At 55.4% G+C, this 21,374-nt stretch overlaps 1 protein-coding gene across 1 annotated transcript in view; it reads right to left on the reverse strand.

Annotated features, from left to right (window-relative positions):
- Nucleotides 1–2,326: 2,326 nt before the first annotated feature.
- The window catches only part of MYBL2 (MYB proto-oncogene like 2), a 28,185-nt gene continuing 9,137 nt past the window's right edge, over nt 2,327–21,374 (reverse strand). Inside the window, exons 4-14 of the mRNA XM_079946165.1 lie at nt 21,165–21,257; nt 20,758–20,978; nt 18,591–18,753; nt 15,132–15,419; nt 11,991–12,410; nt 9,787–9,926; nt 8,211–8,310; nt 6,316–6,429; nt 4,884–4,988; nt 3,440–3,586; nt 2,327–2,858 (exon numbers count right to left, since the gene is read on the reverse strand). Coding sequence (XP_079802291.1) covers nt 2,730–2,858; nt 3,440–3,586; nt 4,884–4,988; nt 6,316–6,429; nt 8,211–8,310; nt 9,787–9,926; nt 11,991–12,410; nt 15,132–15,419; nt 18,591–18,753; nt 20,758–20,978; nt 21,165–21,257 — 1,920 coding nt within the window. The 3' untranslated portion in view covers nt 2,327–2,729. The remainder of the gene's footprint in view (nt 2,859–3,439; nt 3,587–4,883; nt 4,989–6,315; nt 6,430–8,210; nt 8,311–9,786; nt 9,927–11,990; nt 12,411–15,131; nt 15,420–18,590; nt 18,754–20,757; nt 20,979–21,164; nt 21,258–21,374) is intronic.

Here is a 21,374-nt window from a genome sequence, read left to right on the forward strand (position 1 = left end):
ACAACGGAGCTGGCTGCCAAGTAAGAGCCACCTCTCCCCTTCAGTGGACGAGTTCAAGCAAAGGCCAGACAACTGCTTGATGATGGATGCTGAAGAAGGGGCCTGAAAATCAGAAAAATGCTTCAAAGACCTACCAAGCACTTCAAGAAACTTCTATGGCTCACTTTACCTGCTGCTGCAAACACGCCAATGGCCACCAGGTGGCGATAGAGTTGCACCATCCTTGCAAAGGCTTTAACAGCCCAGCTTTTCGGCGAGTACCCAAAACCTAATTGAAACAAAACATAAATTCAAAATAGGGAAAAAAATAGGAATGCCATACGATCCATCACTCTCACTGCTGGGCGTTTAGATGGGCACCTCGGCTCCTTGCTGGCTATTTCCCTCTTGCTTGTCACTCTGGCCTGGAAAACACCGGGCTCCGGCTGAGCGGGGATAGTCAAGCTCCCCAGGCTGCCGGCCCCGCTGGAGCACTGTGGTCCCCAACCTCATGGTCAAACCACAAGCGGGGCCCTCAGCACCCTTGCGGTGGCACCCAATCCACCCTTCCCAAGTGGGCTCTTCCCTCCCTGTCCACACGGTGGACAGACCTTCTCTCAAACCTGCCTCTTAGCAGACAGCCCAGCCCCCATGCTATTGCTCCTCTGCTGTTTTTTTCGGAGCCCCTGTTGCCTCTGGCATGTTATATATAGATCTGTCTGCCCTCTCTAGAGTCTAAGCTCCAGAAGAGTAAGGTTGTTTGGGGGTGGAGTCGGGTGGGGTATTTTTCTTTTTTTTTTTTGCTCTCGTATCCTCAACACCAGAAAGAACCATGCCTCATCCGAAGCCGGGGGTGGGGGTGGGGAGGCAGTGGTTGGAGGGACCCTGGATGCGTGTTTATTTCAGGCACAAAGCAGAGAACAGCCCCAGGGCAAGCTAACAGGTCTGCAGTGACCGCAGCCACCTTGCTTGGGGGACAGGTAAGAGCCTCAGGGTAAAGCCCCAGTGGGTGGGGAGGACAGTGGGGAGGGCGTCGCTGGGCAGACGCCCCTGGCAGGTTGCAGGCCAGTCCACTGTGAATCACCCCCAGGAGCTTATGATGACCCCGGTGGGGGGAATCCCAAGTGGTCCCCAGGCACGCTGCATCTGGGTCTGACGTGGGTGTTCCACACAGTATGACCTCCTAGAGACAAAGGTACCCCCCTGCCCCCACCCTCACTGCAGGGCAGGTCACCCATCAATGCCAACTGCCCTGTGGGGAGCAGTCAGTGACAGCGCCTGGGTCACCAGAGGAAGGGATTTGGAGGTGGGCAGAGGGGCGGCCAGGCCAAGAAATCAGCAAATGCACAGGGGCGTGAAGCTGGCATGGCCCAGCCATGGGATTGGCTGGAGTGTCCAGCTCAGCCACGTGGGCAGGAAGCAGGTGGGAAAGGTAGAGGCCCGTCACGGGTCTCAAACGGGGACCAGGACGCAGCCAGGCTTGAACCAGGCTTGGCTACGTGTGACCGATGGGGGCTGCCTGGGGAGGGCTCAATGCTGAGTCACAGAACCCTGTGTGCAGCCGACAGGACAGGGCTGTGTCAGTCAGGCAGACTTGAACCCTGGCGTCCTAACTCCCAGTCCTCTCTTTAGAGGCTGGGGACCCCAGGCAAGAGGACCTGCCCCCAAGTCTTCCTTGGGAACCAGAGGCACTGAAGCAGGGTGTGGATACCGGGCTGCCCAGACAGATGCCGTCCTGCGGTGAACTGAGACCGCAGCCCCCGGGGATGGTCACATGCCCCGTCCGATGGACCCCACTGCTGAAAACATCACTCCCTGATTTAGACCCCTCTAAATCAGACACACGCCCCTCTTCAGTCCCCAGGGACTCTTCCCGGCCACCAGTCAAGTGCCACAGTCTGTGCACTGGGCCATGACCAGGGTCCAGAGCCCAGGCTGGAACTGCTGCCTTGGCCGTGGGAAGTTAGGGCCACCGTGGCCAGAAGGTTCTGCCCAGCTGCCGGTCACTCCTTGTTTACCAGCCTGATCTGGGGGTGGGGCTCATCACAGGCCACTTCAGCCAACCACCACCCACGGCCAGGGCCAACCACTGCCCCACCCCTTCCCCAAGTCCTCAGAGCTCTGAGAAACACCCACTGGGTACAGAGAAAACTGCCTCCAGCACATTGGGTCCCTGGGGGCAACAGAGTCCAGAGACCCAGGCCTGGGCTGTGCAGACAAGGTTGCACTGAGGATGAGGGCCCCGGTCCCCGCATCCCTCAGGGCCCTAAGGAGAGTCACCAGGGAAGCACTGTCACCAGGGAACCACAGGCAGGATTCAGGAGGAAGGTGGGGTCCAGAGCACAGGAGAAAAACAACTTTTATTCTTTCAAGAAAATGTAACAACTGGTTGAAGGAAGGAGCACGCTGGCCGCATCCCCTGTCCTAAGCAGGGGTCTGAGATGAGGCCAGGCCTGACCAGGGCTTGGGGGAAGCTAACGGGGCTCCTTGTGGCACCGGGGGGAGGGCTGGGCCAGCTCAGAGGTGGGACTTTGTTCTGTTAGCACCAGGAATCGCCCGCAGCTGCAGCCGGACTCGGAGACAGGACAGTGGGTGGCCCTGCTCTGTCTCCACCTGAGCAGTCTGGGGAGGGGCCGGCAGCAGAAGGCTCCCTGCAGGCGGTCATCTTTGTGTGATTCTCAAATTCACAGCCTAGACTCGGCCCCCCAGCCCCCTGTAAACATGAGAATGGGCTCGTGACTGCCAAGCCCCTAAGACAAGATGAGGGTCCGAGATGTGTGGCTGGGCTTCAGGCGGCCCAGGAGCTGCCGGGCTTTCTCCTGCATGAAGAGCTGGTCCCTGGTCCCCCCGCAGGCCACCACCTTCCAGGCACTGGTCATCTGGGAGGAGGCAAAAGGGTTACCATCCAGGCAGGGGCAGCGTGCTCCCAGGGAAGCCTGGCGACTCTGGTCGGGGAGGGGTGGGGACATTTCTATGACGCTCCCTCCCTCTAGAAGCCACAAGTCTTTCTGTGCTCACTGCACCTTCCTGGTGGACCTGGGGAAGTCACTCCCATCTCTGGGAGTCCTCAGATGTAGAGCAAGGAGGCTAGACCAGGACACAAGCCCCCCCACCCCCACCCCTACTACGCGGCACCAGCCTCCGCCTGAGGAAAAGCTACAGCCACGCAGGCTGGTGAGGAGCAGAGAGGGGTTGACCTGTGCAGATGGTGAGAGGAGCAGGCAGGGCACACCTGCCTTCAAGGACAGAAGTCACAGAGACAATGTCTTAATTACGAGTGAGGCCACATCATGAAGCGGGGGGCTTAGTGGAGGGCGTGGTCTCTAGTACACAGATTCCCTGAGGGAGTGACGTCTGGACAGAGATGTGAAGCCCAGGTTAATCAGGAAGAGGCAAAGCCTGTGCAAAGGCCCTGAGGTGTGAAGCGCACAGAGCAAGGGTCCAAGGAGGATGCACTCACAGGGGCAGGAGTTAGAAAGTGGCCTCGGGGCTTCTGGGCCGCCGGCTTCTCGGGCTTGGCCTGCAGGAAGCCCTCGTTGAGCAGGCTGCTGTCCTCTCTGCTGCCCGACGGGGTGAGGCCAGAGGAGCCTGGTGGGATGTTGGTTGGCTGAAACCAAAACCAAATCGCAGGCTCAACGTTTTGCCATGAGCTCTTTGTGGGAAGGAGAAAACAAAACAGCAGGCACATTCCAGCACCACCACCTCTGCTGGGATCTTGGGCAGGATATTCCTTCTCTAAGCCTCAGTTTCCTCTTCCAGATGGGAATTCATTTAAAGATTCAGTAGGAAAACAGCTGTAAAGTACCTGTTTCAGAGCCTGGCACCTAGTAAACGCCCAATAATGCTGGTGCCTTTCTACATGAATCTGGTTCCTCCCCGTCCCAGGTGGAGACGAAGATGCTCCAGCTTCTCCTGGGACCAGAAACACCCAGAGGTGCCAGCGTCGACTGGAACTCACTGGGAGCTGCACAAAGCACCCCAGGACTCCCGGACCGGCCTTTACCCTCCTAACAGCCTACTGGGCTCAGTGCCCTCATTACAGGCAAGAACCTGAGGCTCAGGGACCTAAGAGATGCCAGAGACCAGAGCCCGGTGTCAGGACTCACCCTAGGCCTCCCACTCCACCTCCTCTGCTCTTAACCACTTGCCCTAACTTTTTCTCTTTCTGCTAATTATTCTACTTGCCCAAGGTGATGCTGGCTGGTCTGGCTGGCGGGCACTGAGTCCCCAGCCTGGCGGGGATGCCTGGCCAAAGGGAGGTTTGTCTGCACGGGCTACGAGAGCAGCAGGCGCCCCTGCAGGAGCTGGTCAGGCAATGCTGTCTCATGAGCTCTGCCACAGCCCTCACTGTCTGCTACCCGTGGGAGACGGGCTCACCCCACTGTCTGCTGCAAGGGATCACTAGCATGGCATGGTTTCTGGGGCCCAGGCTCTGTGTAGGCAGCAGCCCCCTTGCTGGAGGTTGGCCTGGGAACTGGGAAGCACCCATGCCAGAGCTGAGGTGCCCCAATCCCCTGGCTATGCCCTGAGGCACGTCACCAACCCTCTCCTGGGTCACCCTCGGCAGCAGAACGCAAGGGAAGGCGCTGGGGACTCAGAAACCACGGCTGTCAAACGGGTTCTAGCAAAGCAACTCTTGCCAAACAAACCTTTCTGTGAAAGACACAAGCAGGGCTGTCTGGACTGAAGCCAGGGGGGTGATGCCCAGCTGCGCCCTCCCTGCTGAGCCCGGCACGTGGAAGCCCAGCCTGAGAATCACCGGACTCCACCTCCAGGGTCCTCTCCAGGCTAAAGGGCTCAAGAGGCGAAGGCCCCCAGGAAGACTCTGTCCCCCCAGCCTCCTGCAGCTCGGGTGGGGAGGAGCAGGTGGCCTCACAGGATGGCTTCTCTCCCAGACCCCTTACCAAAGGCAGAGCCTTGGGCAGTGTGGACATCATCAGCTTCACGTCCTCATCCACAATGTCGAGGGCCAGGGACTTGCGGACTTTCTTGATGGGGCTTCGCCGCAGCTGGGGGAGGAGGAGGTGCTTAGGGCAGGCGTTTGGATTCCCCTGGGTCACCACCAGCGCCTGATGACGCCTGCCCCAGCTGCCCTGGTCACAGAACCAGGCCCTGGTGCAGGGGAGTCCTCGAGCATGCCCGGCTGGCGAGGATTTTCTGGGGGCCGGGGGGGGGGGGACCGGGACACTTTGGCCCTGCTGCAGACTCTGCCCACAGAGCAGACTGCCCGGCCAGATGCTCAGTGTTGGTACCGAGGACACCAACGCCACCCTCCACCCAACCTCATCCCCAAAGGGACCAAGTGCAGCCCCCAAGTCTCTACTGCACGAAACGCTCCCCTAAACAGCCAAGTTACAGCTAAAACACCTACCTGCCGGTGAGTGACACGGAGATGTGGGACCCCACAGGACACAGGCTGTTAAAGGAATGCTCAGCCCCACCCCCGCACTTCCTATAAGCAGGCCAGGGGTCAGCTCCAATGCCAGGGAGGGGCTCTGAGACTAGTACTCACCCCCCAACCCAGCACTGTGCCCCAAACAGGTGCCACCGCGGCTCAGAACCACCTTCGGACACAGAGAGGCCACGGAGGGTCCCGGCCATGCTCTACGTACACGCCCAGGGACGCAGCCCAGTGGGTCCCTCCCAGCCTGGCCACCCACGTTCCCACCCACCCTCTACCCCGGCACACTCCCGTCTTCCCTGCCCCCAGGAGGGCACCTGGGGAGAAAGGGGCACAAAGACACACCCTCCACCCCGGCACACTCCCGTCTTCCCTGCCCCCAGGAGGGCACAAAAAGGGGCACAAAGACAGAGGGGACATGGAGCCACCTGCTGCTGGGAAACCCCACGTGCCCGGCGGCAGGAGAGCTTGTCCAGTACGGCCCAGCCCTGCCCAGAGCAGCTCCCCACCTCACCGGAGCCCGCTGTCCCCCACCTGCTCATGCAGCCAGGACACCTGGCTGGCTCCATACCAAGGATTTCCCTTGAGATCCTCTTTGTGCCCTTTCTACCCCCGTAACACTGTATGTATTGAGGCACTAGGGTGTTTGCCGTTTCCACCCATTGCACTCCTGGAGGGAGCGACCACTCTGGGTCTTGCTTACTGTTCTGACGACCACCCCCAGCCCAGAGCCCGCTTCAGAGGGGTCCAAACAGTGCTGAATAAGTGAGGCACCAGTTCAAAGGGGAAGAGGGAAGGGTCCCAGGCACCAAGGCCTTACGTTGGTTGGTTTCACGGACAACCACTCTGCAGGAACAAAGGGCCGGGGCCACAGTTCCACTTCCCCTGGTGCCTTATGTCTACCAGACCCGCTCCCCGCTCGGCCAGCCACTCACCCCAGCCTTCCTCTTCTGCTTCTCGGGCCTCACTTCATCCTCAATGATGAGCTCGATGCCGGCCTCAGAGCGCAGCACCTCCTTCAAGTCCTCCTCCAGGTGCGGGGTCTGGGGCTACAGGCAGGGATGTGAGTGAGGCCCTGCACCCAGACCGTAGGACACAGGCAGAGCCTGCTCACGGGAGCGGCGGGGCAGACCCAGGCAAAGCAGGGAGGAGGCCCAGTGCCGGGACACTGGCCTCACACACAGTATTCACGGCCACTAACTGTCCTGCCTGGGACACTGGCCTCTGCTCACCGAGAGCCGCACAGCCCGGACTGTCCCCACTTGACCACAGCCAACCTCACACAACCCGGGGAAATAGCTGTCTACCTCTTCCACGAGGTAGAAATGGAGGCTCAGAGAGGGCGAGACCCCAGCCCAAGGCCACACAGCTGTGAGGTTAGAACCTGGATGCACTCAAAACCCTAACTCCTTCACCCCTCAGTCCCACAGTAATGGGGACATTGATTCCATTTCCCTTTCTCGGGCCTGGGGGCTCAGGCGGCAGAGACCAGGGGAGGGAGAGAGCTACTGAGCAGCAGGTGTAGGGTACAGTAACACCCGAGAAGTCACTCTAAAAGCCCCCATGTGGGCTTCCCTGGTGGCGCAGTGGTTAAGAATCCGCCTGCCAATGAAGGTGACACGGGTTCGAGCCCTGGGTCTGGGACGATCCCACATGCCGCAGAGCAACTAAGCCCGGGCGCCACAACTACTGAGCATGCGAGCCACAACTACTGAGCCCACGTGCTGCAACTACTGAAGTCCATGCGCCTAGAACCCGCGCTCCACAAGAGAAGCCACCGCAATGAGAAGCCTGTGCACAGCAACAAAGAGTAGCTCCCGCTCACCACAACTAGAGAAAGCCCGCGCACAGCCTCGAAGACCCAACGCAGCCAAAAATAAAGAAATTAATAAATTTATTTAAAAAATAATAATAAAAGCCCCCATGTACTTGAACTATCGCTGCCAAGGGCAGATTCACCCTCCAGCTGTGCCTGGAGAGCACGCAGACCTCTTAGTATCCGGGAGCCGAACCCCACTCAGACAGGAAAGGGCAGTGCTGACTGGGGCCTGGCCTGGGGCCTGTGCAACTCCACCAGCTGCATCCCAGCATGGGGAGACCACGGCTCCACCACCCAGACCCCACGTGGTGAGCACGGAGGGGAGCTCGCTGCAGGCTTTGTCCACAGGAAATGCTTCTCCACAACCTGCCTTTCTCCCACCTTCAGCTGGTTTCTAAGACACAGCCTATTTCAGAAAACCCGGGGTGCCAGCTCTCTCTTTTGCCCTTGGGGAAAGCAGGACCGTCCCGCGAACCAGGAAGAGTCAGGGGAGAAGGGCCGTTCTCACACTGCTGGGGAATCACGCCAGGAGGTGTCTCCTCACTGGCGAGCCATCTCCAGCCCACCCGAGTGCTTTCCCGTGTTTTGCAAAGGACGGGCAGTTGGTCAAAAGGCTTCGGTTTGAGGAGCAATTCGACACTTTCCTGAACCAGCCCCAGCGCCCGAGCAGGTCCTTCTCCGTCCCAACTCCTGCCCATGTTCCACTTGGCATGGCCATGTGCTGAGTATTTAGTCATTTATGCACTTACATGCTGAATGCCAGCTTCCACCACCCCAAACTCCCAGCTTCACCAGGACGCCACCGTGGCTCCAGCACCCAGCACCGCCTGGCACGTGGCAGCTGCTCGAGAGAGGTCTGATGAACTGGTAACTCCACCCCGGGGGCCCCATTTGTAAAACTAGGGTATCTGCAACTTCTCAAGGCTGTTGGGAGAATCTAATGAGATCTCAGAGGGACGGGGCCCTGTGAACTGTAAATGGCTGGAGGACCAGCCCGGCCGTACCACGTACCAGGGGCTTTAGTGGTCCGTACTTCTCCAGGGCGTTCTTGAACGGGGTCGGTGTGTGAGGAGTGCTATCCCTGGAGTACTTCTGATCTGGGGTTACAAACCTGCCGGGGACAGAGGAGGTGGCTTCACGACGGGGCTGGGGGCAGACACCAGCTGCTCTGCTGCAGGCTGCCCGTGAGTCCCACACCGCCCTCCACCAGACCTCTGCCTCAGCAGCAGGGAGGCCACCCCCGGACACAGTCTCTTCCCATCACACTTGCCCACACACCCACCTCCCCACCCCCGAAGGGAGTTACGGGGGCTGAGAGGAAGGGCTATCCTCAGAAACGGGAAAGGGTCTGAGAGGGTCCAGCACACCCGAAAGGCTGGAAGAACGACTGAGAAGGCTGCTGTCACTAGGATTCTCCATAAAACAAGGCCGGCCTGTGGCCACACTGCAGAACCAGCGAGAGAAGGGGGAGGCGAGGAAGGTGGGGATCCAGGAAGACCGCATCCCTCTCCAACCTCTCTCCGGAGAAGCAGCGACTCCTTTTGTGGTTCCAGCTGTCTGTTTAAGAACTTCAAGTCCAGGATTTTGGCTTGAATAGAGAATCATTTCTCATGAAACGTTATCTAAGTATCAATTCTTTTTCTTGCTTCCAGCCTATGTTTAAGAGCTTAGATTTGAAGTCCAGGATTTCGGCTTGAAAGGAGAATCATTTCTCATGAAGCCTACTTATGTTAAATGTTAGATCAACTCTTGAGAGACTGACTTCTGACCAAGCGATTCATACATCTTTTCTGAAATTACGTATCATTACAAGAACTAAAACTCCTGAACTGATTCCTGAATTACAACTTAACTGCTGAAACATAAATAGCAATGCTTCTTCCCCGGCACGTGTAACAAGCAGAAGACCAGTTAGGTAACTCTCTCTACCTGGAATTCAAGAGTCACGATGACACAAGGGAGGAAACTTATTGTGAGAGCACCTCCACAGAAGCAGGTAAACAACCTGTACAGGCTGGAGGTGAAACGCTGTGCTTCACACACACGGGAGGCGGGGCACGGCCGTCTCCCCTGACTAAGCACCAGAGAGACGAGAGAACCGGGGGCCCTTCTGTCCTCCACGCAGGGCTATTCAAACACAGCGGATCTGCACTTGAAACTTATAAAGGATGCAGAGATTAAATTTTTCGTGGCAGTGTGGACTCTCTCCATTTCTGAGATTAGAAAACCAGCAAGTTAAAAAATAAAAAACGGGGAATTCCCTAGTGGTCCAGTGGTTAGAATTCCGCGTGCTTTCACTGCCGAGGGCGCAGGTTCAATCCCTGGTCAGGGAACTAAGATTCCTCAAGCCATGCGGCGCGGCCAAAAAAAAGAAAAAAAAAAAGAAAGAATTAGAACAGAGGTGAAGCAGCAGACTACCCTGACGGAAGTGAAGAGGTGTGGTGACCAGGAGGAGGCGGCCTTCCTGTAACAGAGTCTCAGGCGGTTTTCCAAGGGGTCCCTCCCCCAGAGAACCTCCTGCGCCAGGCCGGCCACTGCTTGGGGAGGGGCAGGCCCAGTGCAGGTGGGGTGGGGACACAGCACTCACGCAGCGTGTTTCTGGTGCAGGGGCGTCTTATCCCGGTGCAGTGGCGTGGTGACCACCACCTTCTGGCTGCACACGGGGGTGGACGTCAGCGAGGGGCCCTCCAGCTCTAGTGTGTCCTGTTTGTTCCAGAAGTTCAGAAACTGCCAGGAAGACAAAGGAAACAAGACAAGGTGATGACCTCAGAGCCCACCGGCAGGCGCCAGAGAGCAGAGGCCAGGACAGATGGGCAGGGACCCACTGAGCAGGTCCATGTAGACCCCAGGCTGGGCATCACCCAATCCTCGCTTTGCCAGGATGATGGGAGGTCCATCTCCCACCCCCCAACGTGCTGCTGACGGTGTACTTAAGGCAAAGGAAGCTGACCTAGAGCAGCTCCTTTTCAGAAAAGAAAGTAGCTCTTAAATGAACTGCGACAGGCGGGTCAGTGATGATGGAGATGGTGACATCAACACTTAGACACACCCTCTCACACCAGAGCTGAGCACTGCACACTGAGAATTTCACATAGTTTTCACAGATCCTCTGAAATGTAAAGATCACGATCCCCCTTTACAGATAAGAGAGGTTTGGATTCTCGCGCTGAGTGCTAGAGGTAGGGGCGGGACTCAAACCCAGATCTGAAGCACCACCCTCTCCCCTCTGCCCTGAAGGTGCCCTTGGCAGCTCAGGGCCACCTGCAGCCCTCAGGCCCACTGCCCTCTGCAGGGTCCCTGGGCAGGGCAGCTGCACCCCGTCACCCTGGGCTGCTCTCTGGGCAGCTCCAGCCCTGCTGTCTTCCTTCTCCAGCCAGCAGCCCTCACGGGGGGCCTGCTATGGGCGAAACTGTGTTCTCCCCAAATTCACACGTTTACACCGTAACTCCCAGTACCTCAGACTGTGATTGTATTTGGAGATGGGCCTTTAAAGAGGTGATTATGGTAAAATGAGGCCACATGGGTGTGCCCTGATCCAATAAGACTGGTGTCCTTAGAAGAAGTTTACAAAAGAAGAAGAGATTATAAGAGAAAAGAGATTAGGACACAGACACTGAAGGAAGACCACCTGAAGACACAGAGAGGAGATTACCACCTAGAAGCCAGAGACCTCAGAAGAAACCAATCCTGCTCACACCCTCTCGGACTTCTAGACTCCAGAACTAAGAAAATGAGTCCGTTGTTCCACTCCCTCTGTGTGCAGTTCTTTGTCACGGCAGCCCAAGTGAACTAACACAGGGCACCTTGCAGAACCACCAGACATCCCGATACAAAGGCCTGGCCTCAGTCCTTCTACAGCAGAGACGGTGGCCTCTGGAAACATGCCACCACTGGGCCTCATTCTCTCACGTCCCCACAGGAGGGAGGAGACCCTTGAGACCCAAAGCCGCTGCCCCCCCCTTGCCCCACCCCTCCAGTCTATCCCCCACCCACAGCCCCCAGCGCAGTGCATACCCCCTAGCTGTACCCAGGACTCTCCGAGGCCCCAGCCCCCATCCCTCAACCCTCCTCCTGTCCCCATCAGTCCTCCTGCCCCCCGTCCGTGAGCCCTAGCTCTGGACTTCACACCACACTCTGCTCTCCCCTTGACTCCAAGCCTTTATTCAAGCCGATCAATCGGTCAGCAACCCCCACCTGGGACACCACTCTGAGTGCCTCCCTCACCACTAGGAAAGACAGGGCCCCCAGGCTCCCCCCAGCACTGTGTCTATTACAAACAGAGCCTGGGAAGCAGTACTCAACACAACAAGCCCTCAGCGACTCAATAACTGCTCCTCCCACAGCCCTTTCCTCAGGACATGGTGACCACCAAGTCCCCCACCCCAGCCATCCTCTCATGGGCAGGGCTGTCATCAGCCCCTTCGCTCCCCAGGGCTGGCAAACCTGCTATAAAATCGGTGCTCAGCAAACTCACTCTTAACACACACCGAGTCCTCTTCCCTTCTCGGCCCTTTTATCACCCTCTGCCCCCAGCTCCAGCAATCCCCCTGCTCATAGAAGCCCTGGCTGACACCCTTCCCCGACTAGATGCACCCGAAGTACCAGAAGCCGCCTTTTTTACTCCATTCAGCACGTTTATTTGGGTGCTTTTTTATTAACTGGTCTTCCCATCAGCACGGACGCTTCATGAGGGCAGGGCCAGGCCCGTTTCTGCCCTCCAGGGTCCCCAGCACTGGGCACAGGGGGGCTGTCACCCGCACCCAGAGAACAGTCGGGGTGGGGTCCACGCACCTGGGAGGGCGAGAAGGGCAGGGTCTTGACGGGCGTGCTCTTCGGGGTGAGGCTGTTGCAGGAGTCCAGGAAGGACAGGCTGGCGCTGTTCTCCGTGACAGGTGACAGGGCGACTCGCCTCTTCTTCTGCCGCTTGAGCACCGAGGGCGGCGTGCTGATGCCCGAGCCCCCCACGTCAGTGCTGGGGGAGATGGGGATCAGCTCGCCCCGGCTGCTCCGGCTCAGGTCCGAGATGGTGTGGCCATCCAGGCGGTACTCGGTCACGCTGGGCACAGCGGCGGCAGGCTGGCGGGGTGGCGGGGCCTGCTGCTGCTGCTGCTGCGATGGGTGGGGCTGCACCGGACTGCCGCCAATGCTGCCCTCTGCGGACGGCTCCTCGGGGAGGTCAAACTTACTCAGGTCACACCAGGCATCGGGGTCCTGCCCAGAGAGGGGGTTTAGGAATAACTGCAACGGCTCTGCTTTTGTACCGGTTCATATACCACAGGGCTCATTCGTTAAAGGAAAATACACAAGCATCAAGCATGAGCCTACAGGGACTTCCCTGGTGGTCCAGTGGTTAAGACTCCACGCTTCCACTGCATGGGGCACGGGTTCGTTCCCCGGTCAGGGAACTAAGATCCCGCAAGCCGCCAAAAAAAAAAAAAAAAAAAGGATGATCCCACAGCCCAGAAACCATCACCCTTAACATTGGCCTGCCTTTCCTCAGATCCTTCTTTGTATCTGTATTTGGAAACATAACCGAAGTCACATCGTGCCCGTGGCTGCTTGCTGTTACTTACAAAAATGTTCTGTGCGTTTTTAAGATATACAAAAAGCACAAAGAAAACTCACATACCCATCAATAAGCCTAAGAAATAAAACCTTGTCACTAAAGCGCCAGGTCCACCTGGCACACCCTCTGCCCGCATGCAGGATTTCACGGCCTGAATTTACCATCTTTATGCGTTTGTTCATCAATTACCACTTACATGTGTCCCTAAATATTTAGTATTTTCAATGTTTCTAACTTTAGTACAAATCATTTCTAGTTAACTTCTTTTTTCCCTTTAAAGTTTCGGTAAAGCTGGAATAATGATTGCACCTCATTCTATTACCTATGAGTTTAATATTTACTATCAATATTAGTTGTTATTATAGTGAAAAAAGGTCAACTTTTAACAATTTTAAGGGCTGTAAAATGTACCATCATTTGGACATGTTACATAATTGTCCCCTTTCTATAGGACATTAGGTTTTCCCCCCTAATTCTTAAAAATTAAAAATAGCATCTTTATGAACATCTTGGATGTAAATCTTCTCCTGCGTTTGTAGCTATTTCCTTAACAGAGAACTGGAAGTGAGGCTTTGGGCCCAAGGCCGTGAGCAGGTTGAAGGGTCTTGATTTGCCAGCCACGTACCCAGAGCGCACCACTGGGCTCCATGACCCTGTCAATCGCAGCGCCTCCTTGGGTGCTTCACCTACACTGTTTCCAACCCCACAGCCACCCTGCTAGAGAAGCATTACTTTCCCTTCTCATACTGAGGAAGCCAGGTCAGAGAGGGTGTGATCGTCCTGAAGTCACTAAGTTTCCAAGAGCAATTCTAAGAGGCATGCCCACGTCTTTCTGCCCTTGCCCAGTAAACTACAACCCAGCCCAAAGGCTTCTGGATACAGAAGTTTCCACTGGTCCCTGGAGGTCTGGCCCTGAATGGACCAAGACCCTAGTGGTGATTTCTATTTCTGGTCCTTGGAGCTCAAAGAAGCCTGGCAAGTTCACTGCTAAGGGTGGAGGCCGGCTCAGAGCTGTGCCGTCTCCAGGCATTCCTCCCAGCAGCCAACCCCAACCTCGGAGAGGCCCGGAATGGATGGCATCTAACAGACCAGAGCACATGCTACAAGGACTGCCCGGAGAGACAGACGGCAGTGTTTCTGCAACTACTATCGCTCCCCATCAGTCGCTGAAGGTCATCGTGGAGAGCTCGAGCTCGGCACTCGCCAGCTGTGTGACACTGGACACGCCTCCTAACCTCTCTGAGCTTGAGCTGAGTCCACCACCCACTCCACCGGCACCAGCAGTGCAGAGTGGGCCCACTCTCATCTCAACCCTTCCTCAGAGCCCAAAGGAGTGACAGCCCACGGTGGCCCCGGAGCTATTTGCTGAACAGACTGACACACGCATGGCTACCCTGAAATCCCTTGTAGTGAAGGGGACACCACAGTCCCAGCCACTAGGGGCAAGAGGTGAGACCCAGAGCCAGAGGGTCTGAGCAGACAGCCCACCTGAGACCCACCCCACCATCCAAACGCTCACTGGGCAGGACAGTGGAGCACAGCATGATGGTTAAGACCTTACTTGCTGTGTGACCTTTGACCTTTGGGTACACTTACTTGATCTCTCTGAGCCTCAGTCTCATCTGCAAAACACAGAAAGGACACCCCTCACAGGATACCGTGTGGACTATGTGTTAAACCCACAGCCTGGTATTTAGCAAATGCTCAATAAACAACATCAATATTCTCAGCCAATAGGAGGAAGCCCAAGTGGGAAGGTGAGTATGGGCGCTGCCCACTGAACCCCTCTACCCCTGGTCGCCGGCCTCTTGCCCACCACCTCCTAAAACCCACTTCACACCACAGGCCTGGCTGATGGACCTGGGAGGTCCCACCTTGGTCACACCCCGCACCGGGGTGCCTTCCCCAAAGGGGCACAGTCCACAGGCAGCGCGGCCCCAGGGGCAGCTGTACCTGAGCAATCAGGACCCGCTCACCACTGCAGCCCCAAACCCTGGCCCTTCCCAGGGGCCTCTCCAGGGACACCCAACCACCCGTGCTGCCACAAACACCAGTGCCCACCCGGGCTGCGTTACCGCTTCAAACACCCTCCCCTTCAGCCCCGAGGACTCTGTCGCACGGCTTCCACCGCGAGCCCTCCCAGCCCACCCTGCGCTGCACAGGTGAGGCAGGAGCTCCCCGAGGGCAGGCGCTGCACAGCCACTATCTTGGCATCACCAGGCCCTGGTGCTGGGCTGGGCACTCGGCACCAGCTGAGCCACATCAGCGAGACAACGAACGGACGGAAGGACGGACGCCTACGGAGAGAAAGTGCTCCCTGCTGGGGGTGCTCGGGGCCCACTGTGAAGCGCCGTGACCAACATTACCGACTCGATCAAGTCCAGGGCTTCAGAGAGGCTGGAGCCCACGGCAGGGATGAGGAGGTTTGCGGCCTCCACCACCCACTTGTAGGGCAGGCTGGTTTCCGGCGAGGAGCCCTCCTGGTCTTCACGCTTGGGGAAGTCCTCCAGCGGCTCTGGCGTCTGCACTCCATCCAGCTCTGTGGGGACGGGCTCCTGCTCCTGGGAGGGGGCAGCCGCCGTGGCCTCCTCCTCACTGCTCTCCTCTTCCTTCAGGGCAGGGAACGCCGGGGGCCAGCCGGTCACGAGACTTCCCTGGTGGGCACAGGGCACGCGGTTTGGATTTTTCGTTATGAGATATAAACTATGCCGTATTCCAGCTAACAGTGCACAACCCGAATCTAATAATAAGGAAACACAAGTGAACCCAAACTGAGAGACAGTCTATAACATAACTAGCCCTACCTTATGCTTCAAAAACATCAGTATCGTGAAAGGCTCGGAAAGGCTGATGAACTATCCCAGATAAAATTAGACGAAAGACATATGACAACGAAGCAGTGTCTAAACCTGGACTGGATCACGGGCAGGAAAAAGTGGAATCTAGACGGTAGGTTAGTCAAAAGTCCCCGCACCAATGTTAAATTCCAAGTGCGTACTGTTGTCACACAGGTGAATGTCCTTATTTTGAGGAACACACACTCAAGTATTAAGAAATAAAAGGCACAATGTATGGAATCAACTCTCAAATAACTCAGGTTAAAAAAATATGCATATTGGAACTTCCCTGGTGGTCCGACGGCTAAGACTCCAGGCTTTCGCTGCAGGGGGCCTGGATCCGCATGCCACAGCCATTAAGTAAATGATTAACTACAGGGTCTTTAAAAAAAATAAATGTACATAGAGAAAGATAAAGCAAATCTGACAAATGTTAATGAACCCAGTAAAGGATACAGGCGAGCAGTTTTCTTGCAACTTTTCTGTATACTTAATATTATTTCAAAATGAAAGTTTGAAAAAGGAGTGGAGACTAATTTTTTTTTTTTTGAGACTGACTTTGTGACAGGAAAGAAAGAAAGAAAAAGAGGTAGATCGTTAGGGCAATCGCTCTCCTGGCAGAACCTCCGAAACAAGCTTGACTCGTTGACCTGACGGCCCCTGAGGAGCCTTGCAAACAGCACAAGTGATTAACAGAGGCCTGGTCGAGCGCGAGAAGCGGTCCAGTGTTAACGGGGTGGGGGGGAACGTGGTCTCTGGATGCAGACAGAGCTCTGCCATTTCCCTGCTCCGGCAAGCCTGTGATGAGGGTCAGTGTCCTCACCTATAAAATGAGGACACTGAGGCTTACTGAGCAGGGAGGGCGCACAGATCAACAACTGTGTGAAAACCTTTCAACCTAATTAGTACTTACCGCTGCCACTGCTGTCAAGTGAACAGAATGGAAATGGTTTGTGATATAAGCAAAGGAAGAAAAGGAGATAAGAGCAGATTGGATTAAAACCTTATAACTGCTATAACTGGAGGGGAAGAATGCTATGAATACTATTTAAAAGCTACCAACATGTGATTCCCACTTCAGAAAACAGTCACTTTGGAAAAAGTGTGGCAATTTCTAATCAAGTTCAGTACTTATCATTTATAATTGCAAGCACTGACTAGTGAGGCAGTCCCATACACACAGAACAGGTGGACCTTTTCTGGCAGGCAATCTAGCAAAATGTATTAACATCTATTTTGTTTTTGTTTTTTGGGGGGCGGGGAGGCCATGCCACACGGCATGGGGGATCTTAGTGCCCTGATCAGGGAATCGAACCCAGGCCCCCTGCACTGGAAGCAGGAATCTTAACCACTGGCCCACCAGGGAAGTCCCTTATCGTTTTTAAAGAATGTATCTATCTACCTCTAGGAATTTCCCAAGAGACAACCGAGCAGAGATTTAGCTACGAGGACAACATTAAAGTTTTGTTTCTAACAACAAAAAGTCAGGTGAACCTTAATTAAAGAAATTACCAGCACAATAGAACCATTAAAATGACAGTGGAGAGGAGTGGGTGAGGCTGAAACCCACACTGTAACCTGACCTGTGTGCTCAGGATCAAGGTCTGGAGCTCCCCCTGGCCCAGCAGGGCCAGCCTCCCAGACACAAAGCGCCAGGGGGGTGAAAACAGAGTCTAGGAAATGACTTTCAGCCAAGGAGGATTTTCAGAGACTACTGTCCACTCTGCCCTATCCTGAAAGACGACTTCTCCGTGTCTGCTGACGCACATTGTTTCTCTCTGGGGCACGGATGCTTTTTATTTAATCAGAAGTAAAAGCCTGGAAAACATATTACTTAGGCATACAAGAAACTGAGAAGTGAATTCCTCTGGTTAGGGGACCCATGGGGAATCCAGACAGGAGGGAGAAGTCCTTTTACGTTTCACTTTACAGCTTTTTCAACTGTTACCGCATAGATGCTCTCATATCTGGGAAGCAAAGAATAGTCTCTGAAGCTGAAAAATCCGGAAAGAGAGGCAAAAACATGATATAACGCTCCAGCAGGGTGTTGCAGAAGAACTGGAGCAGTGAACAGTTATAATCTGGCCAGCAGGAAAAGGAAAGGTGGAGCATTAAAAAGAACTATTCAATAGTTCACGATTACAGAAAAGATTGGGAAACAGTGTAGAGGAAGCGTGTCACCTGCCATGTACCCAGCAACGGCCCATCTTCATACTCTGACACATGTGCTTCAAATCTTTGTTTTTTAAGAATAAATCATATGAGATAGTTCAAAAATAACCAAAAACACCTGAAACTACTATAATATTGTAAATCAACTATACTTCCATTTTAAAAATAGTATGCTCTGGAGTGTAGGATGGGAGATGTTAACAATTGTAAATGTAACACCATATGACTTCATTTGTGTGACTTTCTAGAAAATTACAGAGACAGAAAACAGATGAAGGGTGCCAGGGACTAAGGATGGGGGAAGGGCTGAAAGAATATGGGGGTGATGGAGAGGTTGTGTGTTGACTATGGTGGTGGCCACAGGACTGTTTAAAGCTGTCATGACTCAGACCTGCACATGAAACACAGTGAATTTTACTGTATGTGCTTGTACCTCAACAAATCTGATTTTTTTTAGAATTGCAAATGTGCTTTTAGTATGAAAAGGCTGGAAAGAGCAACGGGTAGGAAGGAAGCTGCTGAGGACAGGAGGAGGCTGAGGACCTCCCCACCTGACCCTTCTTCACCTGGCGTCAGCTCTGGCATCCTGCATCTGTGGACAGATGAGCACCAAGCATGGGCACAGGTGACACAGGGAAAGGCCCTCATGAGAGATGTGAGGCCACAGTGAGAACCTCTTGTAGGATTAAGGAACAGCCATGGAACAGGTGAAAAAGGAGGAATAGGTGTTGGTGAGACGGCATCGGATACACATGAAAACAAACCAGCTAGCCCAAGCCCAGTGGCTGAGCTGCCTGACATCCCCGCCCCACTCACCTGGCCTTCTGAGGCCGGGGCACTCTGGCAGCCGTCCTTGTCCTCCAGCTCCAGCAGCAAGTACATGGGGGGCTTGCTGTCTCTGGACTCACTCAGGAAGCCTCCCGTGTCCACCTTCCTCTTGATAGTGGAGTTCCAGTGATTCTTCACAGCATTGTCTGTCCTACAGGGGCCAACCGGGGATCTTTGACCCCAGCACTGGGGCCCGTGCGCCACCGGGTGCGTCACTAGCCTCCCTGAGCTGAGCTCCCACCTCTGTAAATGCGGGTTCAGCCTGAGGAGTTCTAAGGGCTCTTAGCTCTAAGATGAAGTCTGACATGCTTGCAGCCTGTAACGATTTACGGAGTATTTCCACACACCTCTGAGAAATAAGCAAAGGTCTTATTCAGCCTACAGGGTAAAATCCTAACACTGAAACATTCTGGGAACTCTCATTCCCTTTCCCACTCACTCTGCATTTGTAGAAACCGTAAGCAAGCTGCCGGCCGGTGGCCCCTGTCCTGAGGCTCAGTGACCTGGAACACAAGCCCTGATCACGTCCCACAGACAGAAAATGGCCAAAGAGGGCACAGAGGATCCACTACTGACCACTCTGAGCCTTGGCTTTTTTATCTGGAGAATCAAAAGACTACTTCACTCTCCATCACTTGCTGAAGATTAAAGAGGAAACATATATGGTGTAAGTCAGGAGTAGTACCCCCACTACAGAAGCAGGAAGTAGCACAGTGGTACAGGAGTCAGGGAAGCGTGGAGGGAGAGAAGCAGACAGGGACCGCAAGACAGAGTAACAGAGCAGTAGGAGCAGACAGCAGTACGAAGCCCAAAGAAGTACGAAACTACAGAAGCACACAGCAGCATCACGGTGAGTAGCACGGGGGGCTCAGCAGCCTCAGAGCCCACAGACCTACAGCAGTTCAGAAGTGCAGACACACAGAGGCGCTGCCTTCTTTGGGTTTCCGAGCAGAGTGCTTTTCCCTTGAACCGTGAACAGAGAATAGCAGCTTGACGGAGCCACCAGTCTAAGAGGAGGGTCTGGATCTCTGTTCATTCCCACTGAAGGCTGTCAGGACGCAGTGCTGACTGCGCAGGGGTCGGGGCACGGTGGGGAGGTGGCCAGGGACTGACCACAGTTGGAAAGGACAGAGAAACCTTCCCTGAGGAAATAACGTCCCCACTGAGAACCAAAGGATGAGAGCGTGTTGGCTACATCATGGGTACAAGTTAGAGGGCATCCAAGCTGCCAGGAGCACAGGGCGCTCGTGCTCAGAAAAGAGCTCTCCCGTGTCTAAGGGAGAGAGGAGGTCGGAGCAGCTAAGGCCCCAAAGATGAGCAAGGGTGACGGCAGACCAAGGCGAGGCTGGTGGCATCAGCCAGGCCAGGCTGGCCACACGGGAAAGAGGCTCGAGTCCTCAACCCAAGTGTTTTAAGAAATGCCAAAAGGATAACACACTCCGGTTTGAGTTTTGGAAACAGATGATTCCAGACTCCAGGGGAAAGAGACCATCTGCCATTTTATTTCCTCTCCTTCCCAGGACCGCAATGCCATGGCAAAGAAAGGAAACAAAATAAGGTAAAAATGCACACAGACGAAAAGAGCAGGGTAGAAGACAGTGGTGAGTAAGTGATTTTTTATAAGTTTCCAGAAGATGGAAAGCAGTTAGCGGAGCAGTGAGCAACTTAGGAGACTGGGAATTGACCCTGGAGCAGGGTTCTAGCAAGAATGGAGCCAAGTCGTCCTAATGCTCCCTGAAGAACACCAAGAGGCCCAGGGCTTGGAGGGGCCAGGCCCAGCGTGAAGAGTAGGGTGGAAACAGGCAGTGGTTCGGACGTCCAGATCCTGGCCCTGACCTCATAGGCAGGAGGAAAGAGGTTTATTCTCTAAAAAATAACCAGGCCACCCCGGCCACAGCAGAGGGCAGGGATGGCACAGAGCCGAAAGTGGGACCAGATGAGAGGCTGCACAGTGAATGGGAGGCCCCCAGGCCCCTCTCCCTTCCCTGTCCCAGACTCCAAGCAGCTGGGTCCCCCCCTGCCCCTCCTGCCCTATCCCCTCCCACCCCGTCAAGAATCTGAAGGACTCGTTCGCTTCTGGGAAAAGTGAACAACTCCAGAGAAATCGGGACTGGGCCTTGGAACATCCCCGCAAAGGCCCCAGCAGGCAGCTCACCTCCCCGGCAGCATCTTGGCGATCTCGGCCCAGCGGTTGCCCAGCACCTTGTGGGCCTCGCAGATGATGCGGTCCTCCTCCTCCGTCCAGCAGGACTTCTTCACTTCGGGGTTGAGGTGATTGTGCCAGCGCTCGCGGCACTGCTTCCCCAGCCGGCCCTTCAGGTGCTTGGCGATCAGCGTCCACTGCTTCGTGCCGTACTTCTTGACCAGCTCGATGACCTTGGGGGAAAGCTGCTGTGAGGCTGGCGGGACCGGCCCTTTCCCCACCCCAGCACCGACCAGTGGGATGTCACACACCCAAGGTCCAGCTGGACAGCCCAGCCACCACCCAGGGCAGCCTCAGTCCCTTGACTCCCGGGGGTGGGTGAAGGCCCGCCACGTGGCAGGCACTGTCCTGGGCATTACCTTCTGGTCCTCCTCTTTGGTCCATGGCCCCTTGACGAGGTCTGGATTCAAGACCCTCAGCCACCGGTACTGGCACTGCTGGTCAGTGCGGTTCTGGGAAGAGGACAGGCACCCGTGAGAACTCCTGGGATGGTGGCCCTGGACCCTGGACACACACTGGGCTCAGGGGACACCTCGGCAGGGTTCTGTCTTGTTCCCTGCACCACCACA

This window comes from Stenella coeruleoalba, assembly GCF_951394435.1.
Source record: "Stenella coeruleoalba genome assembly, chromosome: 15".
NCBI classification, from domain to species: Eukaryota; Metazoa; Chordata; class Mammalia; order Artiodactyla; family Delphinidae; genus Stenella; species Stenella coeruleoalba.